The sequence below is a fragment of the Augochlora pura genome, chromosome 7 (genome assembly GCF_028453695.1).
Source record: "Augochlora pura isolate Apur16 chromosome 7, APUR_v2.2.1, whole genome shotgun sequence".
Classification (NCBI taxonomy): domain Eukaryota; kingdom Metazoa; phylum Arthropoda; class Insecta; order Hymenoptera; family Halictidae; genus Augochlora; species Augochlora pura.
Genome location: NC_135778.1, coordinates 998,541 through 1,025,986, shown reverse-complemented (window position 1 = coordinate 1,025,986; position 27,446 = coordinate 998,541). Strand labels below are relative to the sequence as shown.

Here is a 27,446-nt window from a genome sequence, read left to right as displayed (position 1 = left end):
ACTCAAATAGGGATGGTTGCTACTACACACACACAATTCAATCTTCGCCGCATAAAACCAGAGTATCATCATCTTTTTATATTTTTATTATTTATCTTCAACCCTTCGTGTTCTGAATGTTTTTTTTTTCTCGTATTACTAACGAATATTAAATACAACAGTTTTTATTTACTACGATCAGAATTACGAAATTCAGGACACGAAGTGTGACAAAGTAGTTGCATTACAATGACGTCAACATATATTATCTACAGTCAACCTTTCTATTGGACCGCAAAGGGTTATTTCTTGAACATCGATGGAGATACATTTTTGTTGTTATTTTTGTATATTATAAGGCACGATACAAGCGCGTCGCGATCGTACACGTTGATAGCGTAACAACGTTGAAGCTGTATTAGCAATCCTCTCGCGAATAGACGCTCACGAACACGTGAAAAAAAAATCAGCAATTAGTAATTGAACACTCTCCTCGCGCCTACCGATGGCTGTTGTTACAATAAGTAGTTATAATCAGCTAAACGCGTTCGATGTCCCTTTCTCCCATGATCCTATAAACGACGAACGAAGACGGCAAGGCTAGTCCGAAAGCTTTAAATATGTTATTTATTTATCGACGGCCGTGAGAACGGTGTATGCAAATGAATATTTTTGTTACCGCTGAACTGCGGATCTTTATGCAATTTGTATAATACAAGAAGATGTGTATATTGTAACGAGAATTCATTATTTTTATCGCGCGAGATCATTTACTCGATGAAAGAAATATCTCTCGCATTGTACATTCTAGATAATTCCTCGCATAAAGATTCGCAGTCGTTACAGTCGAATCTATTTCGGAATTTATTGCTCATCAGGTGGCAATAAGTAGCGGGTGGCTTTAATTGTATATTGAATCATTCCACTAGTTTGTAACGAGTGTACAGCAAATGATTCAGCTCCGTGTTGTTCGGTTGAAGACGACGCGGAGGACCGTAATCGAATCGACGGATTATACGCCTGGAAAAGATTGTAAAGAATCGGACGAATTACACGAGATCATTTATCTCGCGGACACCGTTCGTTCCTAATTGTTTGCAAGATATTTATTTTCGTTTGGACTGCGTTACACCGGTACGCGGAGTCCTATGGAGTACCTTCAGAGAGACACTTTATTTTGTTATGCGAAATGTATGTTCCTTGTAAATATTTTGTAAAATAAAATTATTACCATTAACATGCCATCAAATAACGTCCATCCAAAACTAACACGATGACAGTCGAATAATCGGGCAAAGTAAAAGTAATTTGTAGACTGCAGATTTTATACATTTATGAAAAAAATGAGTAGATGAAATACAAAAACAAAAACAATATTAAAGTTTGTACCTTAAGTTTGTAGCCCAAAGCTACGGGAATTCAAAATGTCTAAAGAAATTCAACTTCTGCCAACTATTACAATAGACACGAACTTCTAAAGTAGTTGTGGGATTGTATCATTCACTTCTGGTAGATACATCAGTCGCTGTATTGGAATAACTAATATATAAACGACACTGCGAAAAGCAGATGTAAGAACTAATAAATAAATATTTTATCAAACTAATGAACAGAGCCTAAATTGTCCTTCACGAATATTACATCGTGAGCTAGTTTATCGGTTCTCACGACGGTACTAAAGACGTTGTAGCCCTTCGTCTTCATGAAGTTGATTAGTTCATTCTTGCCACTTGCAACGTGCGAGAACTCCACCGATAGCGTCTGAAATAGTACGAAGTCCATTAGAAACATTCCATAACGACGACAAAATAATAAGAACAGCAAAAACCCTTCTACCAACTCAATTTATAAGAAAATGTGAGCATTGCAACGATTTCATTGCATTAAAGTTGGTATACCTTTAAATTTTTACAGAAAATTCTGAAAATTCTTTAAAGGTAAAGCCGATAATTAATCTGCACACCCAACAAGTGCTTACCTCAATATTTATGTTTTCGAAAGGAATAGTTTTTAGCACTTGTAACTCGTTGCCTTCGATGTCCAGGCTGAAGTAATTCACGGTGGTGACATTTAGCGCCATCATGTGATCTATGAAAGGAATGCACTGCACCGAGAGATGCACACCGCTATAGGCCACGTCCGGCGAGTTTGGCAGATGACTGTCCGATGCGTTAGGCTCGTGAAGACGTCCCACGTTCTTCGCCATTAGGAACGAGCTCTGCAAATTGAACGGACGTGATAGACGAACAATAACGATCGTGGTAATAGCGTTAGCTATGCGTATAAATGGGACAATAGCTTGCGAGAGACTACGAACTTTCGTACCACCGAGGGATACGGCTTTACTGCGAGGCAAGTGGGCGTCAGATAAGCCTTCCTATTCTTCGACAACATTTTGCTGAAGTTCAAGGGATCGGCTTCCACCAGTAAGCCCACCCAACCGAGATTTCGCTCCAGAAACAACGTGTTGCTCCGTGTCTCGCCGTCGTAGGCTCCGCACTCCACGAAAAATCCATTTGTCTAGACAAAAAGAATTTTGTACAGATACTGTAGATCTTTATGCAAAATAGAAATTTTCTGCATTGACTGCAAGTTGCAAGCGGCAAGGACCAAATGGAAAATCCTTCTTGTTTTTAAACATTTTAATAAGTTGCAAAATGTTTACTATCATACCGATGCTCTTCGACAATGAACGTGTAGTAACAGAAGAACTCTCAAGGTAATTATTTATTTACAATGAACTATAAGTCTAGTTAAATATCGTAATACATTCTCTCTCTCTTTCTTTCTTTCTCTACGATGTCTAATTTCCATCTGTTAATCTCGACAAGAACTAGCATTACGGTTTACCGGAAACCACAATCTCGATTCGGAAGTCAACTTCCCTTGGCTCTAGTTCAAATCGTAGAGAACAAGTTCATTGCTGCTATAGTTTCATACAGCTGTCACACTATTATAAATGCATACAGCTCATCGCCCGGTAACTGTCGGTAACATGTAAAGAACATGATCCAATCTGAAAACATTCTGGCAAATGAAAGATATTTTTCAACGTCATGCATTTAAGGATTTCAAGACCATCGTATGCATTTAAGTGCGATTATGTATATTTTTAATACTGTCATTCAATAGCCAAGATCGGGATGAGTTCAACGACCTATAATGCGATAACGTTTATATCACCTTGAAGTACAAAAATATGATTATAATAGAAACAGCTATGACTCAAAAAATGGCAAAGAAAATTCATTAAATATAACTATGTTAATCAATTATGTAATGAATGTAATTTTCAATGTTCTATAATGTGATTGGAAAATTAATTTAGAAATTCCAGATTATAATCAGTAATAGTCAATTATTTTTTACCCGCAGAATATCCATAATGATGAAATCTTCGTAGCAACTTCGAAATCTCTTTAACCAAGCTATGTTTGGCTTAACATAGTCAAATCTAGCATATGTTGCTAACGACCTACGTGAGTAGAATATTGACTCTATCTATGGTTAACAAAATAAAATCTCGAGATATGTACGAACAGTTGAAATTACCTTATCTTTAAGGATTTTTCGAATCTCCGCCGCCTGGCCCATCGACTGATCTTTGACGTTCGGTTCCGTGAGATTGTACGATTTGTCCGGATCATAATTCCAAAGTATCCAATCTCGCCGAAGATCCGTCATGTAACGTCTCCATTCCGGTGAATCGTGTGAAAGTTTCTTTCCATTGAACCACGGGGCACCTTGAAAAGATTACAAATTCAGGTTTCGATAACAGTGTTGACTCACCATCGAACGTTTTTAGTGTCACGACAGGTGAGGCTGTCTAACAAAGCACATCTAACACGAACACGTCGCGGCACGATTAAATTAGACAACTCGTGACATCGATTGATCCCAAAGAAGCTTCTTAACGCTAGAAGCATCAGATAGATTAAGTGGATCATTTATTATTTCTTCATTCTTTAACCAGTTAAAGGTAATGAACTAAGGAAGTTTTTATGACTAAGGAAGTTACAAATCCAACTCAAATTATTTATAATTTTCATTTGTTTCGTTTCGTTTCGTCTTGACCTCTAAACATTTTTAAACATATTAAAATTTACGAATATAATATAGTTTTCGCCAGAATTACAATTTCAATATTAAATTGTAACAAAATTCTACAGTCAAACACACTTAACTGGTTAAAGGAATTATAAAACTACCACGAGAATTTCAAAATAACCATGCTATCAGTTTGTGAAGCTTATCATCTGGGTTCTTTCTAAAAATTTCGTAATTTACCGACATACCTTTATATATATGATCAATGATTATCAAAATTAAATTCTCCAACGTTCAAAAAACTTGATAATATATATTTGCAATTACTGTGCAACAAAATAGCAGAACAACTACAAACAAAATGTTGTCTAAGTTAAAAGTTCCAAGCACAAATAAAAAGTTATAAGTTCAAGTACAAGATTAGTACACACAAAATTTCGTTGGCATAAAAATGAAACATTAGCGAATTATTATCTCACAACGTTCTTGGAAGGACACTGTACAAACATTTATTGTATATTTTGCAGTCCGTTTTAGATTCCATAGCAACGAATACGTCATCGAACCATAATCGCTTCAACAGTATTGGCATATTATTTTCGTATTCATGATATAGCATCTGCACATGGATATTCGATTTCATACGGCACGCAACAGGTACGTTATTCGAATTCCAGATGCAGGTAACGTTCGATAACCACTATGCGACGACCACAACGTTTCAAATGGAAGAATTTTTTTATTAGATTTACAATGCAAATGAACTAAATGTCTCCAGTTTGCGTGTGTCTAGTAAGTTCTTTGAAACTTGATCGTAATCGCAGTCATATTTTCAAACTAGAGTAAGATCGCGATCATTGGACCAGCTTCTATCACTGCATACGGAAAAAGTTAATATCTTTTGTTCAGTTTATAATAATCAGTTGTAAAATTACTTAAGGTTGATTTAGGGTAAGATTTTTTACTATACAGGATGTCCCAAATTTTAATGTTCAAACTTTGTTGTATTCTATGGCACAAAGTAAAAAAAAATGTAATGTAAACATAGATCGTATAGAGCTTTATTAAGAAGTTATAACAAAAATTCAGAAGAGAAATGGTAAGTCTAACAAATCTCATTAAAACAGAAAGTTTCTCGAAATCTCAAAAATAGCCAAGTCCCCAACGTAAACATAAACTGCGCCCTTGACCGACACTCGGTACTCTGCCGCGGCACGCACAGGCCACGATTCTTCGAATCTTTTACACTAATGGCTATTACTGGCGAAAATTCATTTCGACGTTTGGTGACCTTAGATAGTAAACATAGCTTACATAAACAATTCTATTCTTACTATTCTTCCTCTGAGTTTTTGTTATAACTTCTTAATAAAGCTCTATATGACCTATGTTTATATAACATTTTCTTTTACTCTGTGCCATAGAATACACTGACAAAGTCTGAAGTTCGTGTCTGTGTAACACACAGGTATGTTACAAAACTATTAATGCCGTCAGGGAATGAGTATCACCAACTCTTGTATGCGTTTCACGCACAATGTCGAAATGGCTGCCGCAAGTTAGTATCGATACAATGTTATTATTTGAAAAGTTGTAAAAAGGTAAAACGAAGGTAGGTATGATTTTATTAATTAGATTTAAGTGTAGATTTCAATAGCATGAGAAAAATAATTGTTTATAACATTAGTAATACTTGTTAGGCTGATAGAATGTTTTAATTGGACTTTCATTAACAAATTAAAACATTGAAAGCACAATAACGCGACAGCCTTTTACACGCAACTTTCCACAATCAAATGTAAAGAATACAAATCCAGGGAATTGTTGTAAGCACTGCAGAAATTACAATGTTCTAAGTTGAAAAATTCGAATACGAGTGAAACGAATTAGCGAAACTGCGCACGACCTTATTACAGCAAGGTAACAGATAAGGAATAATCAGAAATCGGGTTTACAGCTCTATCGAATGCCAAACACAGAAATGATTCATCCTAAAGCTGAACTCACCGTTGGTAAAGTTGTACCACGTTTTCAAAACTGTAACAGCAGTAAAAAGAATAACGTTATCGCAGAAATTTTTCAATTCTGTTGTCGCTATTGTATCGACGAAATCATCGCACTTTAACTTTTGGATATTTGATCGTTCTAATTTCTAACTTCAAGACTATTTCGGATCAAAATAAACGTTAACTATTAACAGTTTACCTCCTATAAAATCTACAGACTATATCTCGAAATATTATGCTTATTTAATGACAGTTCAATAGTGACATCAAAAATATGGATTCCGGTGAACTTACGTCATAATTACGAAAGTAAACCAGTCATTGTGTGTAAATTAAACATAGATAATGCAACTTCCTTACGTTGGTATAACATTGAACTGTACAGGATGTTGTCATTTAGTACACGATTAGAAACGAGTTCTCTCACCTACTCTCTATCATTCTGTGTATGCATTAACTTTTGGAAAGGCAAGCTGCTTAAACAAAGATTTCGTCATACTTCTCTACAAATGTACAACTGTAAAGTTTTGAGTTATTATTTGCCGAAAAATTGAATCAGACATTTTCCAGTAATGGAACCACACCCACGCCATTCACCATTAGCTTTCCAAGCCGTCCGTATTATACCGTGGCATTGTCTCGTTATCAAACAAAGTTAGTTTTATTATTAAATCGTTTTAGTATTTATAGATTCTTACATCAAACGAAAGGAACTATTATCTGTTTTACATACGAGCGATAGCCACGTGTGCTTGAACTATACATGCTAGTAACTATACAGGGCGTCTCGAAGTTTTGCCGCCAAACTGCGAGAACTTAAATCTAGAGGGCTGAGAGAAGAAAGAATTAACGCTTTGTAAAAAAGATATAAACAAAGATTCTTTATCACTTTACTGAGTTTCAATGTTTAGTCGTTCCTTTTCTCTGCAAAAGTTCATAATTGAACTACGTAAACCCACGCATCTCCATTGCAAACACCCGTGTACAAAGTAAATGTCAGCGTATTCAGCGTTACTAATATAACTACATGGTTACTAATATAACGATATGATTTACATAGTTACAAGGACGTAGAATAAAAGGAGTGACTAATATATTGAGAATTAGTGAAATAATAAAGTATCTACTTTTGTCTATATCTCTGTAACAAATGCGTTAATCTGAGAACTTCGTATAACATTCGCTTCGTCTTTCGATTACTAAGTTATCGCAGTTTAGTGGGAAATTTATTATAATATATTATTAATAATGTTATCTAGTTATCGCAGTTTAGTAGGAAAATCTCGGGACACTCTGTATAGTAGCCCCCAAAATGCACTAAATTCGAGTAGAAAACAATCAAATACTACGGTATCTTGACAAAACAAAAACAAGTAAATTTTTTGCCTGGAAAACGAATGAATTTTTGATTAACCATAACAAGATTTAGCAGTCATAGTTTTGTAGCACGTTGCGAAAGGGATTTACGTACCTCTTTCATAATCATCGTTCGTCTCGATATCTCGGGACGCGTCACGACTCAATCCCTCCTGTTCGTACATTGACAAATGGACCATCAAGACAATGCACGCGGCTATGATTATTAGACCGAACAGAATGCCCCATTTTCGCCTCCAAAATTGTCGCAATTGATACACGCAGACGCGCTCGGTGCTGGACGTGCACATTTTTCGATGTGTTACACGATAGCAACAGGTAGTCGCTACCTGGCACGTGGCAGCAGACTAGAGAATGAGAGGACGCAATTCCTGTGTTAGTCCAATGTCCCCGTTAATACACATAGATCATTCACTTCACTCATTCGGCTGATAACACGCATAATCTTCCTCCTATTCGGCTCGTGTAGAAACTTTTTAATTATATTATCTCCAAAAAAAAAAAATAGACAACGAGAAGCTGTGCACTCCATTTTTCTAATTTAACCGTAAGAAATGAAAATTGGGAAAAGATTTAGTTCATCTTTCCGTGTCTTTCAGTAATTTTATAATTTAATCAATATTTCCAAGTTCCACTAATGCTTTGCTGTTTTATTTTTCGATTAACCAATTTCGTTATAAATGCGTAAAATGCAGCCCGGTTATGGCTGTATACATACTGAAACAACGTTCTTCGATAAGTTTTTTAACAATCAAACAGCCAAAGATTTCTTAGTAAAACTCATTGTCATTTGTAAAATCGTCTCGAGAAATACGATTTATCTATTTTTATCGGAGTTAATATCCAGCAAAGATACGATTGAAAGTCTTTTAAATCGAATATAATGGATAGCATAACCACTGAATGGATCAATACAGCTTCCGAGTCTTTCTGTTACGATTGAAGACCTTGATACAAAAACTGAGCATGTCCAGCTCGCAGCAAAATAATACTTCGTAAAGTTATACATATATACTATATTATACGTTGCCGAATAAATTGTTAAAATTATCAAAATCTTTCCGAAACCAATTTTTTAATAAACCGCTTTGTTCATGCATCCAAAATCTAAACTTGCTCGATTTTTGAGCAAAATGTTTAAATTGTTAAAATTATTCAAATCTTATCGCAACCAAATTTTTAATAATCCTTTTTATTCATGCACATATTAAAATACGAACCAAAACAAGTTACAATAAATGCAATCTTGTTGTTAGAAATTAATATCTATCGGCCATGTTTAAGATAAGTTGCAGCAACTAAAATATTGAAAACTGAGCCGCAGAAGATAAGATAATTAGCCTGTAAATTGTATGCATTTATGTAAAAATTCACTAGACAAAATACCAAAGCTTAAGCATATCGACAAAATTTATTTGAAATTATTATCGAAACATTGCTATCTTATCTTTATTAAAGTCGTTAAAAAAATCATTCTTATTTCATTTTGGCTCATTTGGTATCTTACAATTGGGTTAAACAATTTGTATTTTGCATAAACATCCGCGGTCTACTGATAATCGATCAATACAACCGGTCAACGTAACAAATTACTTCTTACAAAAAAAAAAGAAAAACTATTTCGCCACCCGGTATAACTTATGCGGCACTAGACTATTCATTGTACCGTAACGGTATACGCGTCTCTGGTTAATTGTAGAAATATAATTACATACCCAGCAACGAAGACGTGCGAGTGATTTCCCAATGCTAGACTGAACGGCTGGATCGTTGGATGTTTCACTGGACACTGCACGTGTTCCATCGAGAGCTACTTGGCAACCACGAATTCATATATAGGTCAGCATCGCGACCGATCGGCGGCAACCCACAGGGCGCGGAATACTCCGTGAATCACGGTTTAACTTCAGGATCCTTTACGGAAATTAATTATAAAAATGATGTGAAATGTGAGAAACTCTTCAGAAAACTAATACGGACACCAACGAGCGTACTGTCGTTTTAACGACGTTTTGATAACTAACTGCGGTCTTGGCTGCACTCGATGCGGTGTCCTCTTTTGTTGGTATTGGCTCTGTGATTACGCAAAGCTTATTAATGTGTGTGAAGAGGAAACGTAAACACGAGTACATGTTGGTGTATTGATTCAGTACATCGATTTTTGATAGAAACCAAGATATACGGATCAAAGGCTTTTATATGAAACACGACCATAAACACGGTCCTAAAATGATCAATTATTAATTGTTTAAAGAAACATGTATTTCTGTAACATCGTGTTGTGGTCACCTAATTTGCTGTAGCATCGGTTGAGTAGTTTCTTGAAGATTTCTCCTTTATTTCCGTCGTTAAAGAAATTTTATTACAGTCGTAGAATTTTATTTTATCAATATTTTATATATTACATTTTTATTTTATCGACTCGTTAAATATTGATCTAAATTTTAAAATAATTAAAATTGTGTTTATCAGATGTGAAATGTTTAAATTGATTTTTATTTCCCGCGACTTCTATTCTATTTTACTGTATACTGATAAAGTAGGAATCTGTATTTAAATTCCTCGTAGTGGATTTTAAACATAACCTTTTCCTTAACTTATGTTTAAGTTGATACAAAATTTATTAAGAAGAGAATAACCGTCAGAATGGCAGAAAAAAATCATTGCATGTATTTTGTGTCGCGCAAGAAACGTTACTGTCGGATGACAGTAAGGAAAGGGAATAGATATTGCGGAGAGCATCAACAGAATTCAATGGATGATTCTGTTGATGATGTCGGAGCTAAAAGAGTGAAATGCCCACTTGACCCTACTCAGTAAGTAAATTTGGCTATTTTTCAACGAACGAGCATCTTTCTTTGTGCGTATAAAGTTTAAAGACCCTTTCCAGTACGTGCTATGAATCACGATTGTCCAAACACTTGAAGGTGTGTAATGCTAAGCGTTTAATTGACTCTCAACCTTCATTTATAGTCAAAGGAATTAATGTGGACGGAACGTGTGAAACATTGAAGCATGTACCACTCTCCGAGCTGAATCAACTTGTTGTAGATACAGTAATTGATAAAGTCAAAGCTGCCTATGGTAAGAATTTCAGTAATATCAAAATCAATTCGTCGAAACAAATCTGTAACAATTAATATATTACTTTCAGATAAACTGCCACATTTTCCAAACGAAGTACTGCAACACGAGGTACTTCAGAGCAAGATAAATGATGAATTGTGTGGGAAAACTGTTAAGAAACACCTGTCGCAAACTGCATCATTACTTGCTCACTTGGAACGTGCAGGTCTGGTACAAGATAATACATGTTTCATTGAATTTGGAGCAGGTAAAGGCAAACTGACTTACTGGCTTGGTCAAGTAATAAAAGATAGAAAGGACAGCTGTCTTTTGTTAGTAGATCGCGATAGTCACAGACATAAGAGTGACAACAAACTTAAAAATGAACAGTATCCTCTTGAGATAAAGAGAATAAGAGCCGACATTGCTGATTTGAAGTTAAATAACATTGTAGAAATCGAGACATTTAATTACAAAGTTGGCATTGCTAAACATTTATGCGGAGCTGCTACAGGTAGAGTGCAGTTCTAACACAATTTCCTATTGAACCATAAATATTTGAATAAAAATATTATGTTACAGATTTAACTATAAATTGCTTGCACCAAGCAATGCAAGATAAACCTATCTGCAACGTTAATGGCGTAGTGATTGCATTCTGTTGCCATCATAGATGTGAATTCGCGTCGTATGTCGGAAAACAATACTTGGAACAATGCGGATTTATATCATCGGAATTCCCAATTTTGTGTAGCATCGCAAGCTGGGCAACTTGTGGATCCATATCCAGCAGACTGCACGCCGATTCGGATAAGCAAAATAATCCTAAAGTCACGAGGTAATCACATGAATTATTTCTTCGCACTGAATGGCCGCTATTTTTATTGTTCCTCTCACAACTTTAGGATTTTTACCATTTCAGATATACAAAAAACTTAACATCAAGCGAAAGAGAAACAATTGGCCGCAAAGTGAAGACTCTATTAAATTGGGGTCGCCTGGAATTCTTAAATAAAATTGGATTCGAGTGTAAATTAGTATACTATACTACCACCAATGTTTCTCTTGAAAACATGTGTATTATAGCTACTAAAAAACAAATATAACTATACCGAATATTACTAAAAAAAGATATCATTTATCAACATAGATGCTTTGATGTTTGTTACAGTTTTTCATTATTTTTTAATAAGTGCCATAATAATTTCGGGGTTAACTCATCGTCTTTCTAAAAACACTGGATGTCCTTTTGCTCTTTGGAAAGGTTTAGAGCTTTAAATTCGAAATTTCGGTTTTAAATCTCCTTTTTATTTACAAAAATAAATTTATCTTCTTATTACATAATATTTTTAATGGGGAGAGTCCACCAAATAATCGCGAGAGTAAATTGAGAAACCGGAAATATCAGCGTGAGGCTTAGTCAGAACAAGGGTCGCAACCGTTTTGTTGGGGAGAATGTGTTCATCGTATACGAAATCATCGAACGGTAGCATATCTGGGTTCAATGTGCTCGGTATCGACGAAGACCATGTCAAATCGTCAAAAGTCGCGGTGATCGACACGTTGTTGAATAGAACACGGGACGGTTGAACGACACCGCAGGATTGAGGGTTCTCGCCGGTGCAATGCGTTAATCCGCATACTCGAATTCCATTTTCGGTTGCTGTGCCACCGATATGACGACATCCTTTGTAAACCATTGCACGATAGTAACTCGATGGGCCGATGGTGCTGTTTACTTTGAACTCGCAGCAGAAATCTTTATGGCAAATGGTCTTTTCGAACAGTGGTCCGGTCAGAGGAACGGTTACGAACGGCGTGAAAACGTCGCGTTTAGTTAAAATTCCACGGACCAGGCCTCTCCTCTGTACGTCTTCCTTGTAACAATCTCTTTGTGTTTCTTCCTTGTTCGCCGCGGGCCTTTGTTGCATTATCGGCGGGCGTGCCACCCTTGGACCCTTCTTCTTTGGCACTCGAGATACCAATAATTTACTGCCAATGTTATAAGACATTGTTGCCTTTGCTAATCCATCGCGGCCTGGACAAACGAAATTATGTACAGACTTCGACAAAGAATATTTCAACGCGTGTATCTTCGATTTAGCATTCTCAAAAATTCGATGAAATTTGAATATCTAATCAGATGACAACAAAATCGGAAATATTACTTCGATCCTCTTACGCCTCGATGATCGTAACTGATATCGCCTGATTGATCGGTACGCTGGATTATAACATTTGTTTTTGATTTTCTATCCCGTAAGTACTATGGTAATTGCGAGTTGTTCGCTAAATTCGCGCGTGTATGCGCAAAGGGTTAACGAAGATCTGTTCATACCTAAGAAAATACCGCTTCCGGTACATCCAATCAATGGTCTGTTATGTCCAGCTGAGAGGAAGTTCACGTCCTCGGAATAAGCCCATCCGAAATGCATTTGAACGGCTGAAAGAATGCTCGAGCTGCAATTATGTATTACTCAAAAGTAATTCGGAAATGAACTAGGCAAGTTACCAGTCAGGAATGGTGATTCGGAGAACCAAGCTGTGGTGTACACGATGTCCGTGACTCCTAGATCTCTTGTCAGGACCAATCCAGGAACAGGATAGAAGATGTCGAAACAGATGAACGTGCCAAACCGGACGCCGAAATCGGTGTCGAAGGTGACAATATTTGGAGGTTGTGGGCTTGGTTGAAAGATGGGTTCAATGTAAAGGTTCACCTTGCGGTATCTACAAATTGGGAGGCTTAGTTATCACCACCATTTTAGACCTAGTCAACACTTAGCACGTTCTCCTTGATTAATCCTTTTCAACCGCGTGTCAATTTTATTTCACACATTTTTGGACCTGCCTTTACAAGATCAATGTTGATCCCCTTATTCTATTCACTATGAATCACTATTAAAATTAACACAAAACTAGGCCCAAACTTCTAGTTTTAATTAAATGGTATTCCTTCCAAACGGTTGCAACATAGTATCGACAAACACTTCAATTTCTCTGAATATCGTCGCAAGATTTGCTGTAGACAATCAGATTACCTGGCGATTATCTTTCCATCCCGATCGAACACTGCATTGGTATTGTGATAATGAGTGCCGTTGACGTCCGCAACCTTTTCAGCAACGTTCACCACGACATACATTTTGTTATCTCGCGCCGCGCACGACAGCATCTTCAACACCTGAGAAAACGATAAAAAACATATCGAATTACACGAGTTTCGAACCGATGGAAATGGATATTTACCTGTGTGACGTTCTCGCGATCCTGTAGGCACGGGTTGAAATTGTCTTCCGCGGGCGGTACAGAGGTCGTCCATGCGTCCATTTCCGGCGGGAGCGGTATGTCCAGAGACGTTATACCGTCCTCCGGGAACACGATGATGTCTACATCCTTTGAAACGTAAGAAAAGAAATGAGAAATGTCCGTGAATAAATATAAATAAAATAGCAACGAAAAGTCTCACCTGTTTTTTCGCATTTTTAATGTGTTCGATATACAATTTCGTATTTTCCACCACAGTTTTCTCGGAAAAGTAAAACTCTGGCGTGAATTCTACCACAGCGGCGGTATAGTAGTCCTTCGCATCTTGCTCTGGCACCTGAAAAAATGTCGAATTTATGGTTACCGTTCTCACTTTTTAACTTCCTTCGAAGCATCGCGGCATTGTACCTGTTGCGAGAGGTGCGCGAGAGCTAATAAAACTCCCAACGTGCTTAAAAATCGACGCATGATTCCGTTGCTATTCTTCCAAGAAGATCTGTCAGCAAAGTGTATAGAAGCGGCATTGGTTTGAAACTCTTCCTCGAATTATCGAAAAAATGGACACTGCTCCCTTTAAACAGCAGATAATATGCACAGAATTACGAATACGATTTAAAATATTACACTTGTCTTCCTAACAAATATTGTCCCATCAAATTTTTTGCGATCGCTTACCGGAGTTGTATCGGCTGCTGACTTTGTCGGTGAAGTGTGTTGGTTTCCTAGGATGTCTTTAAGTACAATGCTTTGTTATCGATTTATCGGCCACTTGTCACTTCCTCGTTGCTTTTTTGATACCGTAATCAATGACCAATTTATAGCCGAGACAATAGCGTACGCTTTAATTATCGCGATAAAGAAGCGTTATCGATTACGCGTGTGTAGCATAGTAAGGTCCAACCGAGTCCAACTCAAAAAGAAAGAAATACAATTACCTACGTTGAAGATCTCCTCGTTCCCGCATGATCGATAATCAGATCAAGCCGCAATCTGATTGGTTCTCGGCGTAATCTGGCATATTAAATATAACGCGGCAATCAATAAAAGAGAAAGTAGTACAAGGTACAACAATGTAATTTCATCTGTAGATGAAATATATCGTGAAATTATTTCGAGGCTTATCGCGAGACGAAACGCATATTCTTTCAATTTATCATGAATATAATTAATGTTATCAGGAATGCTCGATCAAAAAAATGACGACCGTCGACATAAATCGTGGGATTTCTGATACGTCGCAAGATAATGTTCACGTGTTATATATTTTATACGAGTAACAACTTTTATCCTATTTCATCTTGTTACTATTTATTTTTAACAGAGAGTAACAGCATAAAGTTGATTTGCAAACTGTTTGAATGGTTACGTAAACTTGAAGAAACCAAAATGGATCTCTAGTATTAATTTCTATCACGATATAGACTGTAATTAGCCTGATGATTAATTATTTTTTTAACAATCTTCGAGATGCTTATCTCTGCACCAAGTGTAATAAAACGAAACGAGTCGAAGGACAGCTTTCGAAAAAGTGTCGAGTAGCTATTTAATTTGGAATCGAATTTATACAAAATTGCAATACGAATGTAGCCAAGTCCTTAATCATAAATGTTTAAGAATCTAAAAACTTTTCTCTTAAGAAGAAAGATATTAATCTGCCGAGATATAATACAGAGATTTATCACTTTCACTGTAATACTATACGTGTATAGTATATTAATCCAATACTTGTAGTAATCGTAAAGATTAAATGTGGAGTATCTTTATAAATAATCAGTATTGAACAGACTGGCTAAATATAAGTCGGCTTATTTTTGCTATGGATTCGTCAGAAAATATTTTATCAAAATCGATGACTCAATGACAGCCGACTTCTGTTTATTAATAGGAATTAGGTATTTTATATTACGGCACGTTTTCAGTCATGAAAATTATAAATAACATGATCAATTATATTATCGAATAAAAGTATTTAACAATTACTATATCGATATAAATCTGCGCAATCGGTGAACACATTTGGTAATCCGTTCTTAAAAATCTGCATGCATTATTTCTGTAAATAAATAAACAATTTAGCTATATATTTTTGAATGGTATACTAGAAGGTATCATTAGGAATAGAAATTCTTATAATTATTAAATAGCTATAAATGATTAATTTATAAATAGAATATTCTCGATGTAATAATTCTTCGTTGCATTCATGTTCGAAAAATTATCCAGTATTTTTGATTCTATCGGTTACTTTCATTAACAAATTAAATGGAGAAATAATCAAACAAGCGATTAACCATATTTCTAAGAAATTGCATTGTTACAAATATTAAAATGTCAGAAATAATACGCTTATTAATAAAAGACGTTTTAATCACCCGTAAATCGATTTGGAAAATTGAATGCGATCGATAGCTTCCATTCAAGATAAACGGATAGAAATATTAATTAGAAATAATCGATAAATATCGATTGTCATCGATCACGGTGACTGTTGATTGGACCGGGTAGTGGGGATAATCTTTTACCGTTCGGTGCAGCATTATTGTTCAGTCAGTTCCAGCGCGATCTCCGAAGGGGCGAGTCGAGTTCCAGTGATTCCTTTTCTAATAACTGATCAGACCAAGAGTGCACTTTCAGGATGGCCAATACTAACCTTTCGTCCAGTTCTGTGGTCAGCAATGGTCATCCTAATGGTCAATTCCGGAGACCTTTCTAAATATATATTGTCTTCCTATTTGAAATTTTTTTTTATATTTTAATTATTTACAATCGCGATCCACTTTCTTCCAATTTAAATAAATTCGATTGAATTATTTTCAATTTTAAAATAAATTTTCCTCCACTTTCTCCTAAAATCAAATTTTACTTTTCTTTAATTTTACTCGAACGCCCTCTTCCTGCTAGAACCAAATTTTAGTTCATTTTCAATTTTAATTGAAAATTCTACTTTCTTCTTATTTAACATCGTTTTATCTTTTTTTTCGTAATAGAAGATAATATTTTTGTTTTTGACAATGCTACAAACGATTCAAATTTTAAAAGAAAAGAATAAATTTCGTAACACAAAGTTTATTATGTCTATGTAATGTTAGTTGTTTATTTTACTAGCTGCAGTAAGTAATAGTAGTCGTGATAATGGTTGTTGTAGTATTAGTACCCGGTGACGTTGGCGTCCAATCATCAATGCAGATCGACACGTCCGCAATTCCTAGTAGCGCCGCGAAATAATCACGCGTCATCTATTTTGAATTCTGATCAAAGCGTTGCGATAATACAGTCGCAATTTCTATTAACCTTGTCATCGATCGATTTAGAATTTATAGTGGAATATAGCACTGCGAGCAAAATAATCACGCTTTCGTTTAGATTATTGTACGCATCGGTTTTGACACGTTGAGCGCCGCGTCATCCAAATATGGCTGACACTGATTTGTGACCAACTTTGATCATGCATTTTTATTGCGATATATTTGCACAAACTGAATTCGATTAGAATGTTTCGAATGCGAAAGAGTTCTAATGTTATCCTATGTGATAAATATTAACTTTCTAGGTTCGCTTTAATTAATTCAAATGCTTTAACCTGTGTGGAGATTTTAACGACTGATTGTCGGCGACGAAGGTGTTAAAGGTAGCGTTTGAGATTTTTATGGTCCGCTTATTTTTAAAAAAAAAAGTCTTTTTCACCGGTGTTCGTTGAAATGGTGTTGCGACGAAATAATTCCATTTCAAAGTTTTAATCTTCGACTTTTCAGACTTTTCAGACTGTGCTGCGGCCACGGCAAAGGTCAAGCCTTGTCGCTCCAATGGCAGTTCAAACGAGCACGTGATTATTTTTTGTTGCGAAATATGTAGTCACGTGTCTCATAAAATGATACATCGGAACTAAAAAAAAATTGACGAACAGTTGGAGGGTTTTGCGGATCTCTGAACTCATCTTCAAGATTTCGCTGTAATCAACAATCGCTCATCCTCGCTCTTTATTCACACTCAAATAAAATAACAATAATATAATAATATAAATATAATAATAATAATAATAATAACTAAAATAGAATTTCAATGTACTTGCATTAAAATTTGTCCACATTCTCGAGTTCAACTTACGAATGGAAGAATACATTTTATACCAAACGACTCTATTGAGTGTCTAAAGATTTATTTTATTATCTTATAAATTCCTTGAACATTCCGTCGCGCATATCGAAGGAAATAATAACGGAAAATACATCGATCATTCAACGTAAACCTTGTAAACAAAACATTCCAACGTTTCATAGACTCTCGTTTCCTCGAAATCGTGTTTAAGCAGCTGTAGAAACGAACGTAAATAAACATTGTAAAACAATGCAGGAACCAGCGGTGTTATTCTATTATCTAAGGACTGGGACAGTTTCGTGGAACGTCGGCACACAATGCATTTCATACACTATAATTCAACTATTATCAACACAATCGAACAATTACATTCACGTATGTAATTGTTCATGAGTTTCAATATTCGCACAAAACATACACCGGCAACGTTGCGTCATTCTCTCCGCGTGCTTTATCATTACACGCCTGTAATCCTCCGTTTCGCGAAGTTGTAACCGACGATTACTCGTCCATACCCCGGGGTGTACGTCGATAAGGATATGAAAATGAATGAAAATTGTATAGTCTCTAGAAAGGAACAGTGACGCGAACGCACGCAACGAATCGCGCATTCCTCGATACTGTTACAAAACGCTTTCAAAAAAAACTGTCGCATCGAGTTCTCCGCCATTTACAGATTCCCGTGATACCTACCTTGCCATCGTTCACGATCAAATAACAAAATATTAAACACAAGAGAAAAAAATATTAGGAAACCATTGAAAATTTGCACGTGCAAGACCGCGCAGGTTATGTCAGGTTATAGTCGAACAGGGGATAGCCGATCAATCATGGAAACATAATTTTCAAACTGTCCGATATATTCGTGGTCCAAACGACGCATGCGTTTCTCGGTTGTTCGACCCGCGCAGCGGAGATGTGTCGCACGCATGACCCGACGACAGGGGAAGAAGCACAGTGTGTACTCCGTTTGCCGGCAATACGGTTCGGCTGACATAAACTTAAGGCGTCAGTTTTACTGTCATCGAGCTCACTGCTCGACGCACGATTAGAGTCCCGCCTCCCGTGATAAGTACACTTGCATACCCTATTCATGTTCGCCGAACCGAGCACTTCCTGGCGCATTGTGACTGGATATCGCTGTCCGAACGTGTGAAACGGAGTAGCACAGCTGAGACTCTTCTGCGGCGGCACACGCACTCGTCAAGGATTCGATCGTGATGTTCCAACGGATTCGGCGATATTTCTCCGAGCACGTGGAGAACACGGACTGCGCCGTACATACCTGAGAAAGAAACCGGGGAAAACGATTCGACGTAACCCACCAGCGACGCTGGCCGATCGATAAATAATTCGCCGTCGAGCTGCGGAAAACAGAACGGGAATACTGTAGAGATGATCGTCGGAGGTGTGTAACCCTGCGTTGCATCCGCGTTCGGGCATCCTACCCGGTTTACCCGAGCCAATGGGATTCGTGTTATTATCATTAGGATGTCGTGTTATTTTCGGAACTGCTTCGATCGTTCTGTTGTACAAATGTGATTGTTCAATGATCTGTCTAAAATAAACTAAATCAGTTTTTAGTAACGTCTAAGGTTTTCGTTCCCCAATGTAACAGTTGCCCCGATAATTCAGCATAATTTCCGGTTCGCAAAGCATCGAGCCCGCTCGGAGAAATTCAATTGGGCTTGATGGGGATTAAGTGAACGGGTTTTTGTATTTGCCGCGTCACCTTTCCTATAAAATCAACGTGTGTTAGTCGAAATCGCAATTAGAAGCATTTTTATGTAGCTTTTCGGTAAACGAACTCTGAACACGGTCTACTTAGATATCTTGGTGATTTCAAACAGTGGAAGGAAGTGTTACTTGCATCAAATATTTTTATCCCCTGTTACGATAGAACAGTGGATAGAGTGTGCAAATGTATTGAGCTGCGATCGTCCTAAAATTTATCGTTTCTACGATATTTTCATCTTCTTCGTGAAGCTATTCGTGGTCTAAATATCGGTCATTTGCAGCAACGAAACGTTCTAGTTTTTAAACTGTGTGTCCTTACATATATTATTGTTGGAATATCATAGAAAAACGACAAGTTTCTGTCAAACATATGTTATTACTCGTATAATCGGAATACTCGGAACACTCAAAATAGCAAGCCTTCGCTTGCAAGAATACCATTTACGTTATATTATGCATTTTTTTTAAACCCTGCAACTTTTATAAGTAATATTTTTCATATTGTTCGAAATAACCGAAATATTTCAAGTGGCCAGAGTCCGTGGGGCACGCTGCATATATTTTGAAAAATTTCTCGGAATTTTCCTCGGTTCGAATGTTTTTATCGAATGGATAATGTATTCAGTGTTTCCGAATAGAATAATAAAATACTGCGGATATCCTATACTCTCTTTTACCGCATCGAGGTGATTACAGACAACAATCGTCGCCATAGCAACGCGTCGGAGTCCCATATTTCCCACGAGAACGGTAAATTGCAATACTTTGTTTTCTTTTCGGTGTTAATACCGTTTATCTAATCGTGCTCAGTGTTAGTTCCGTTTATCTAATCGTCCATGATGTAAGTAGATATAAAATGGAAATAATATTAATACATTTTGCCGTGGATATAAAATTATGGGCACAGTGTAACAGTTTCGCATCTACGATAACCGTAGAGAACGACCGTTTCGGTATAGTCAGTAAAGGAAACGATTATTTCCGTTATACACGTGACTCTAGCGTGGTAGGTTATTATATTACATACATATATGTGATATTATAATTTTTCTATTTTACTATAATTTTCCTCGCGTCTCTGTAATCGCTCTTCTAAATCGACGAAAATTCATCGTTCATAGATCGTTCGGGAACGCCGGAAAGGAGATGACCGGAACAGTCTCGATCACACCTGTCGAACCATTATAATCATCCATGGTTCATCCGAACCTAATCCAGGCGAGAAGGATGAAGAAGAGGCTGGTGCTCTGCTTCTTGTGCGCCGTCATGCTGTTCCTGATCATGATATCGACGGACAACGATTTCATACAGCACGTGCCCTTCGTCAGCTTCCACGATCCCGGCCTCATAAACTGTTACGAACTTCCCACCACGTCGAACAGTCTCCCGGAATTCGATCCAGAGTCAGGTACGTCCTCCTGATTCTCCATTCGCTCTCGTTTATAGCTCGTGAAACTTTTACAAAAATCGACCGAGAACAATTCCTCGCAAGTTCCGTAAAACGAATAAAAAAAGATCCTTGTATTTTTATCTAATTTATGTTAACGACAGTATATTTGCAAGGGAAATCGAGAGCAGATAGCACACGTCACTTTGTTTGCAATAAATTATGGTACGATCAAGGATCAAGCGTAGCCTTCCGAGGCGTACAGTTTCGACGACGAACGAGCCTTCGTTGATTGGCTCGTTGATTGTTGGCAAAGTTTATCAAATATCTGATCGTCGGAACACGTTTAGAAAGATAGATATTTTATAATATGGAGAACCGTGTTCGACCGCTCAGCACTTGCCCCGGAATCATTATTATGAAAATTTACCACTTTAGAGCCCCAATTTACGCTTCCTTTGCGTCTTTTCGTCCCCGCGATAAATAGAATATTTATTAGTTTAATTTCAAGGGTAATCTTTTACAACGGAACGCCGGCGCCTTGGTCGTGTTACGACATAGAATTTCATTCTATTCTGCACAAAAATTATCTCCGTCGCTTCCTACGTGCGATCTTTCCGCAATATCGTAGCTATTTTAGACGATAAGACTTGCTGCCTGATAAGATTCTCTCCGAAACCCAATAGTCAAGTGTAAAATATAACGAACGCTTGATAACATCGATTCGCGACTAGACCAGACGCTGATTAAGATTTTAGGACATCAGGAATGTAGCACAAGATTACCCTCAAAACCGATCAACCGTGTCGCACGCGTGTCTCTGATTCGTATGATTTGCGACACAACGCGTGCAAACCTACACTTTATATTCCCGGTGCATGTGTCATTCTCCATTGAGGGACGATAGCACGCAGCGTGATTCGCAATTGTAATGATTTAATATTTAATCGATACGAACGATACTTGGACGAGAGAATCATTTATGTTACGTCTACAGCGATGCCGTGCTCGTCAATTTTCAATCGCACGACCGTCCGTAGCTTCGCCCGAAGCGAATTTCGGTCGTTAAAATTTTATCGAGCACGCAGTCCACTTTCGATTTAATTGATTTTAATTGATTTCTTTCCGAAATTAACGGAGAAAAAAATAAATCCATCAGTTTGTTCCAGAAATCGAATAAAAGTGCTCGACCTGCAACTAAACTATACTTTATATTTGCACACGTATGAAATTATAATTAGTCCGTTATTTAAACCGATCCATATTAATGTATTTTCGATAATGGCTTACTCATTTCCGGTATTTTTAGTGCGATAAACGCTCGCGACGACTCAACGAAGCAACCAGAATGCGAGAAAATCGTGCGATTTGGAGTCCTGTTGATTCTCTTCGATTCGTTGATTTTCTACCAAACAAATTATATTTGGGAACTGCGATCTGCAATCGATAAGTCTAAAAAATGCCGTTCAAAGCTAATTCGGCAAATTTCAAAATAATTGCAACTGATAAACAATTTTTCTAGTTGAAATTGTGCTATTTTATGGAGCAGCAATATTGTGCGCGTACGATTTTATTATGCGGCCGGAAGGAACACAGGAGGCATTGTATAAATTTCGCGAATTAATTAAAAAGAACGTCGTTTCGTTTCAGAATCGGACAAACCGACGAACGACAAGAACATCTTCTTCCACGAGACATCCTGCTTCGAAGACGAGGGCCTGATGTTGAACCCACGGCAGGCGTGCGCCGTGGAATCGGCGGCGAAAATGAACCCGAACATGAACATCTACCTTTTCTTCCTCTCGCAGTCGGTGATCTCGAACCAGTCGGTGGAGATGTTCAACCAGCTGCAGACTTATCCGAATATCAAAATCAGGCGGCTTTTCCTGGAGAAGTACGTGAAGAGAACGGCGTTGGATCAGTGGTACAAGATCGACGTGCTGAAGAAGAGTCTGTGGCCGAGGAGTCACACGTCGGACATACTGAGATACCTGACGTTATGGAAGTACGGTGGCATTTATTTGGACCTGGACGTCGTCGTGACCACGTGAGCTAACTAATCAATTATCTCTTTTTGCTTCGCCTACTTAACGCTCATGTCGGCAACCGGACTCCTGAATATGCATCTCAATTATTGTATCTGTTTCTAAAAAAAACGTAAAATTATGTTACTGCAACCTACGTTTTCTAAATCTAATTATACTTCAGAAAAAACTATGCTAGCTCGTTCTCCCTGACTGGAAACTTAAAATAGCTTCGTATTTATAACTTCGGACTCGTTTGTACATCGGCAGCTTACAAAAACGTGTAAAAAGATAAATGACGCGCTCTCGGATATCAGGACACGGTACATTCAATTATCTTCTGGACGCTGTCTACGCGTAAATTAATTATTGACGAAAACAAATGGAAATTAAATAGCGCGATAGAAATTTCAAAAGCAGCGCCCGCGGACCCTGAGTCGATCTCTGAAATGTATATAATTTTATCTATTATATATGTTCGCCTGTTATTCGATAAAGTCTAACCTTGAGCAGGTCCTTGGAGCATTTGAGCAACTTCGCCGGAGCAGAAGACTGGAACGACATCGCCGCCGGAGTCATAGGATTCGACCTCAGCCCGTTGGGTCGTCAAGTCGCCAACGCCTGCATCGACGACCTGAAGAGCAACTTTCGCGGCGATCTTTGGGGCAACAATGGCCCCGGCGTGGTCACCAGGACCCTGCAAAAAATCTGCTCGGCGAAACACGTACGTAAATCGTGACTCCTAATCGCGGCGCTTGACAACGCTCGTTTTAACTCGGCTTCGGATTAATCTCTTGCGAACACAGTCGTTAAACTGTAAAGCGATTGCTCTTTACGAAGGAAATTGAAAGGAAGAATGAGACACCTGATAAAATCGCTTGCTTGTAACGATAGAAACAAAAGTGTCGGACAAAAGTTGTTTGCCATCGAAGGTGTGGAGGCATAGAGGATATATGAATGTTGTAAGCGTTGATATTATCCGAATGCTTTCCAAGAACATTCGGCGTAGCCGGTAACGTGATCGCTTGGCGATCACGTATCGAGCATACTTTGTAGCGCGTTTGATCTGGACGCGGTGCCGAAGACACACGCGGTTGCTGGGCAACGTGTAGCGTTTGTCGTAACGGCCGAAGACGAGAGACGGCACTTTGCAATAGGCAACAGTCAGGGTCACTTCGTGTCGCGTGGTCGAAATATATGGATTTTCGGAAACCAACACGTTTGTTCGCCCACTTTGACCCATCCTTACAATGTCAAGATTGTTCTTTTTTTTAAAAAGTGATGATACCGTTTCTCCTTTATATTCTGATAGAGTGCCCCTCGAAATCAAACAACCATGGATTTCCAATTTTTAATCGATCAAGTACGCCTTCGTTCGACTTCTACTCAGGGATTTTACTAGGTCATTAAGTATGAATTTACAGCGTTAGTTATTAAAAACTAAATGCTTTCGTGGTGTTTCCAGATTAGGGACATGAGTACCGTTCGCTGTCAAGGTTTCAAGGTGTTCCCACCGTCGACATTCTACCCGGTGCACTACAAAAGATGGCGGCAGTACTTCGAGTCGAAGAATAAAAACGCGACGATGAAGATGTTGAAGAAATCGATGACCATCCACGTGTGGAACAAACTGAGCCAATCGCAGCAGGTTCGCGTGAACAGCGACGTACCGTACGCAATTATCGCGAGGAAACATTGTCCGCGGGTCTTCAAAAATTGTGGCGAGACGTTCTGATCGAGTATACGTTGCCGCGACCAGTGCTACGAATTAATCTACTGCCGTAACATTATCGCATCGCGTGGGGGTGGTCGATCGCCGATCATTTAAGGGGCCTAAAGGGGAATGAAAACAGAAAGATCGATTGTAAAAGTAATCTAATTTATAAACTAGTACATTAAGTACATCTGTCACTTACATTTTTATTTCGTTGACACGAAAGCTACCAAGCTTCGAAGAAAACTGACCGACTAAGAACCAATGAAAGTGTGTCTATAATTTCAATAGTTGCGGAATATAAAATCTGGGAACAGTCGATTGATAGGCGCGCCGCAGAGATGGCAGCTTTAGTGTTAACAACGAAATATAGCATAGTTAAATTGAAAATACTGGCCTGATGTTCTGTCGAGGCACCTCACCGATGCTTATAATTACCAAACAAGAAGATATTGTTAAAGCAAGTATAGGAAAAAAGATAATCGAGTACTCGTAAGCATAAACCGAGTCCAAATTTCTTGGCTGTGAAGCTGGAATGAAGAGAGTATACTAGCTATAAAGTTCACCTCTTGTCATACTTTGATAAGTCTTACTTATGACAAAAATTTCTAATAGTATGTAAGTACTTGTTAAGTGTGTACGTTATTCCGATCTTTTAAGTCGGAATATAATTATGATCTATTGCCATAAAAGAAATTAAGATAAATTCTTTTTTTTTTTAAAGAACTTCATCCGCTCGAAAAAGTTCTAATCATTGTAATTGTAGAAGAACTGGTGTGGTGAGGGGTTAATATATAGACTGTATTCATGACTAGTACTTTTACGTGCTATACGAAAGAATGATGGTTTTTTTTATGGTGATAGTGGAGGAAGGGGTGATATAGCGGACGATGATTTCGGCAAACGGTGGGAAATCTAATCAAAAATAAAATCGTTAGGCAAGGGATTAACCGTATGTACATTGTGAACAGTATTCTTGTTGTACAAAGTTAGCAAATACACCTGTTGATCGAAGTAAAATCACGGGCTCAAAAAAGAAAAAGAGAAAAACGCACAGTACCTTCAATATGAATAATATAAAAGGCCATATAGAGCGCCAAAGATATCTTTGAGATATAATGTGAGCTGGCAATTACGTTTGGCGGACTGACGATTTTTTGATCAGAAACATTTGACAATGATACTAGTACTACTTGTGTATATCCCGCTATGATACGAGTATCTTTCAGATCATTGCAACGAAAATATCACGAAGTATTACGTAATGTTTTACGTGCACGATCTCTATTGTTAATTGTTGTTTCGTGAGCTCTGAATGTGCAATAATTATTGTTTGCGAATGTTATTCTAAGAAACAAGGTGACATCAGTCTGTATTAACATTAATTGTTAGGCTGTGGATTTTTATCAATTGTATAAAATCCGCATTGCGATTTTCACCAACTTGATTTATTTACAATTTTTTATTAATGTATTTATACGATAATAATATTATGTTAATATTATGCACTTTATTTTACGATGATAATGTTATTAAGATTATAGTAACATTAACCTTGCATTAATGTTTACAAAGTGCAGGTCGTTATTTCAGATAGATGTTGTAAAAGCAATGTTGAAGACTTGTTAAATTAATGTTATTTTAGTTTCTTTTCACTAACAAATACATTCCACGCTTTGTCGCGTAACACAATTAATGTCAGAGAATGCAATAAGATGGCATAGGAATATTGTAAATATTGCGAGTACTGTGCTAATGTCCTATGGAATCAGTATTAAACAACGTTGAAGTGATTTCGTAACCGTTACTGTGAATATACAAATTAAATTCTACACGTACCAACTTTATAACGATCGTGTAATCGTGTTGCATTTGTAGCGAGATGTTTTATCGCACCTCGTTTAAACGTTGCCCGAGCGCTGCGCGGGCAACACCTAAGTACACTTTTGCAAGCACTGTCGTAGATCCTTAACCCTTTGCACTCGAAGCCATTTTAATTATAAATCTAATATCATTGTTCTGGCTTCTATTATTTCCATTGTACGTGACAAAAAGTGTATTTTATACATATGAAATTAATTCTTGCAACTCGTATCAACATTTTCACTGTCAACAATTTTTTAAATCTAAACTATATTAATATACAAATTATTTTAGAACGCGATGGAATAATTTCAGTGGTGCCTCAGAGTCACCACTCGAGTGCAAAGGGTTGATCCATTCATTACTTTCAAATTTTGTTGGTCGACGCTACGTTCCTCTACATTGGGAAATCGATATTTTATTAATTAAGAAGTCTTCGCGCTCGCATTAAGAATTTTCCAATAATACGACGATGATGCGTCATTTAATTGCTCATGCTATTACTTCTAGCAATAATTTATACATGTTCCTCGTTTGTAAAACGCTATTATAAATACAGTTAGAAAAGTCACGTGCATTTGACAATGAATGATCGATGTTTTATTTATGCGCAAATAAGGTGTCTGTTATAAGTCTGCATCCCCTAATGAATTGTTATAACATTTTTTAGTATCGAGTGTCAGGTAACAAAACGTAAATTATAAACTGTAATCGGTTACGGCGAATTGTTTTTTCATTCAATTTTTATGTTAACTAACTTCTAAATTTGTGCCATAATTATTTACACGATAAATCATTGTATGTATAAAAATGTTTATGAAATATAGACATGAAGATGTTTACGGACATGAATTATTTGGACTTTCAGCGCTCAAAAATACTAA

General features: G+C 37.2%; 4 protein-coding genes across 11 annotated transcripts; 2 read left to right on the top strand and 2 right to left on the bottom strand.

Moving 5' to 3' along the window:
* Positions 1 to 110: 110 nt before the first annotated feature.
* Positions 111 to 9,439, bottom strand: LOC144472523 (uncharacterized). 2 transcript variants are annotated; one of them, XM_078185705.1, is made up of 7 exons: positions 9,125 to 9,439; positions 7,504 to 7,756; positions 6,034 to 6,063; positions 3,532 to 3,722; positions 2,305 to 2,499; positions 1,958 to 2,197; positions 111 to 1,740 (listed from the first exon to the last, which is right to left on the bottom strand). In XM_078185705.1, the coding sequence occupies exons 2-7, from the start codon at positions 7,697 to 7,699 to the stop codon at positions 1,582 to 1,584; spliced, it is 1,011 nt and encodes a 336-aa protein (XP_078041831.1). In that variant the 5' UTR covers positions 7,700 to 7,756; positions 9,125 to 9,439; the 3' UTR covers positions 111 to 1,581. The 2 variants fall into 2 exon arrangements, with proteins under 2 accessions (XP_078041831.1, XP_078041832.1); XM_078185706.1 differs by lacking the exon at positions 6,034 to 6,063 and having other exon boundaries at positions 112 to 1,740; positions 9,125 to 9,438.
* A 561-nt stretch (positions 9,440 to 10,000) lies between these two features.
* LOC144473121 (tRNA:m(4)X modification enzyme TRM13 homolog) lies at positions 10,001 to 11,591 on the top strand. Of its 3 annotated transcripts, none has more exons than XM_078186724.1 (6): positions 10,001 to 10,225; positions 10,300 to 10,493; positions 10,564 to 10,743; positions 10,816 to 10,989; positions 11,058 to 11,313; positions 11,398 to 11,591. In XM_078186724.1, the coding sequence occupies exons 1-6, from the start codon at positions 10,056 to 10,058 to the stop codon at positions 11,579 to 11,581; spliced, it is 1,158 nt and encodes a 385-aa protein (XP_078042850.1). In that variant the 5' UTR covers positions 10,001 to 10,055; the 3' UTR covers positions 11,582 to 11,591. The 3 variants fall into 3 exon arrangements, with proteins under 3 accessions (XP_078042850.1, XP_078042848.1, XP_078042847.1); XM_078186722.1 differs by having other exon boundaries at positions 10,813 to 10,989; XM_078186721.1 differs by having other exon boundaries at positions 10,564 to 10,989.
* A 170-nt stretch (positions 11,592 to 11,761) lies between these two features.
* Positions 11,762 to 14,553, bottom strand: LOC144473120 (vanin-like protein 1). The gene is made up of 8 exons (XM_078186720.1): positions 14,418 to 14,553; positions 14,151 to 14,313; positions 13,945 to 14,079; positions 13,725 to 13,871; positions 13,517 to 13,659; positions 12,988 to 13,205; positions 12,814 to 12,918; positions 11,762 to 12,513 (listed from the first exon to the last, which is right to left on the bottom strand). The coding sequence occupies exons 2-8, from the start codon at positions 14,208 to 14,210 to the stop codon at positions 11,825 to 11,827; spliced, it is 1,497 nt and encodes a 498-aa protein (XP_078042846.1). The 5' UTR covers positions 14,211 to 14,313; positions 14,418 to 14,553; the 3' UTR covers positions 11,762 to 11,824.
* A 4,157-nt stretch (positions 14,554 to 18,710) lies between these two features.
* Positions 18,711 to 27,408, top strand: LOC144472483 (lactosylceramide 4-alpha-galactosyltransferase-like). Of its 5 annotated transcripts, XM_078185617.1 has the most exons (6): positions 20,399 to 20,415; positions 20,513 to 20,580; positions 20,696 to 20,982; positions 22,612 to 23,008; positions 23,499 to 23,709; positions 24,451 to 27,408. In XM_078185617.1, the coding sequence occupies exons 3-6, from the start codon at positions 20,769 to 20,771 to the stop codon at positions 24,718 to 24,720; spliced, it is 1,092 nt and encodes a 363-aa protein (XP_078041743.1). In that variant the 5' UTR covers positions 20,399 to 20,415; positions 20,513 to 20,580; positions 20,696 to 20,768; the 3' UTR covers positions 24,721 to 27,408. The 5 variants fall into 5 exon arrangements, with proteins under 5 accessions (XP_078041741.1, XP_078041740.1, XP_078041744.1 ...); XM_078185615.1 differs by lacking the exons at positions 20,399 to 20,415; positions 20,513 to 20,580 and adding an exon at positions 18,711 to 20,324; XM_078185614.1 differs by lacking the exons at positions 20,399 to 20,415; positions 20,513 to 20,580 and adding an exon at positions 18,712 to 19,245.
* Positions 27,409 to 27,446: the final 38 nt, after the last annotated feature.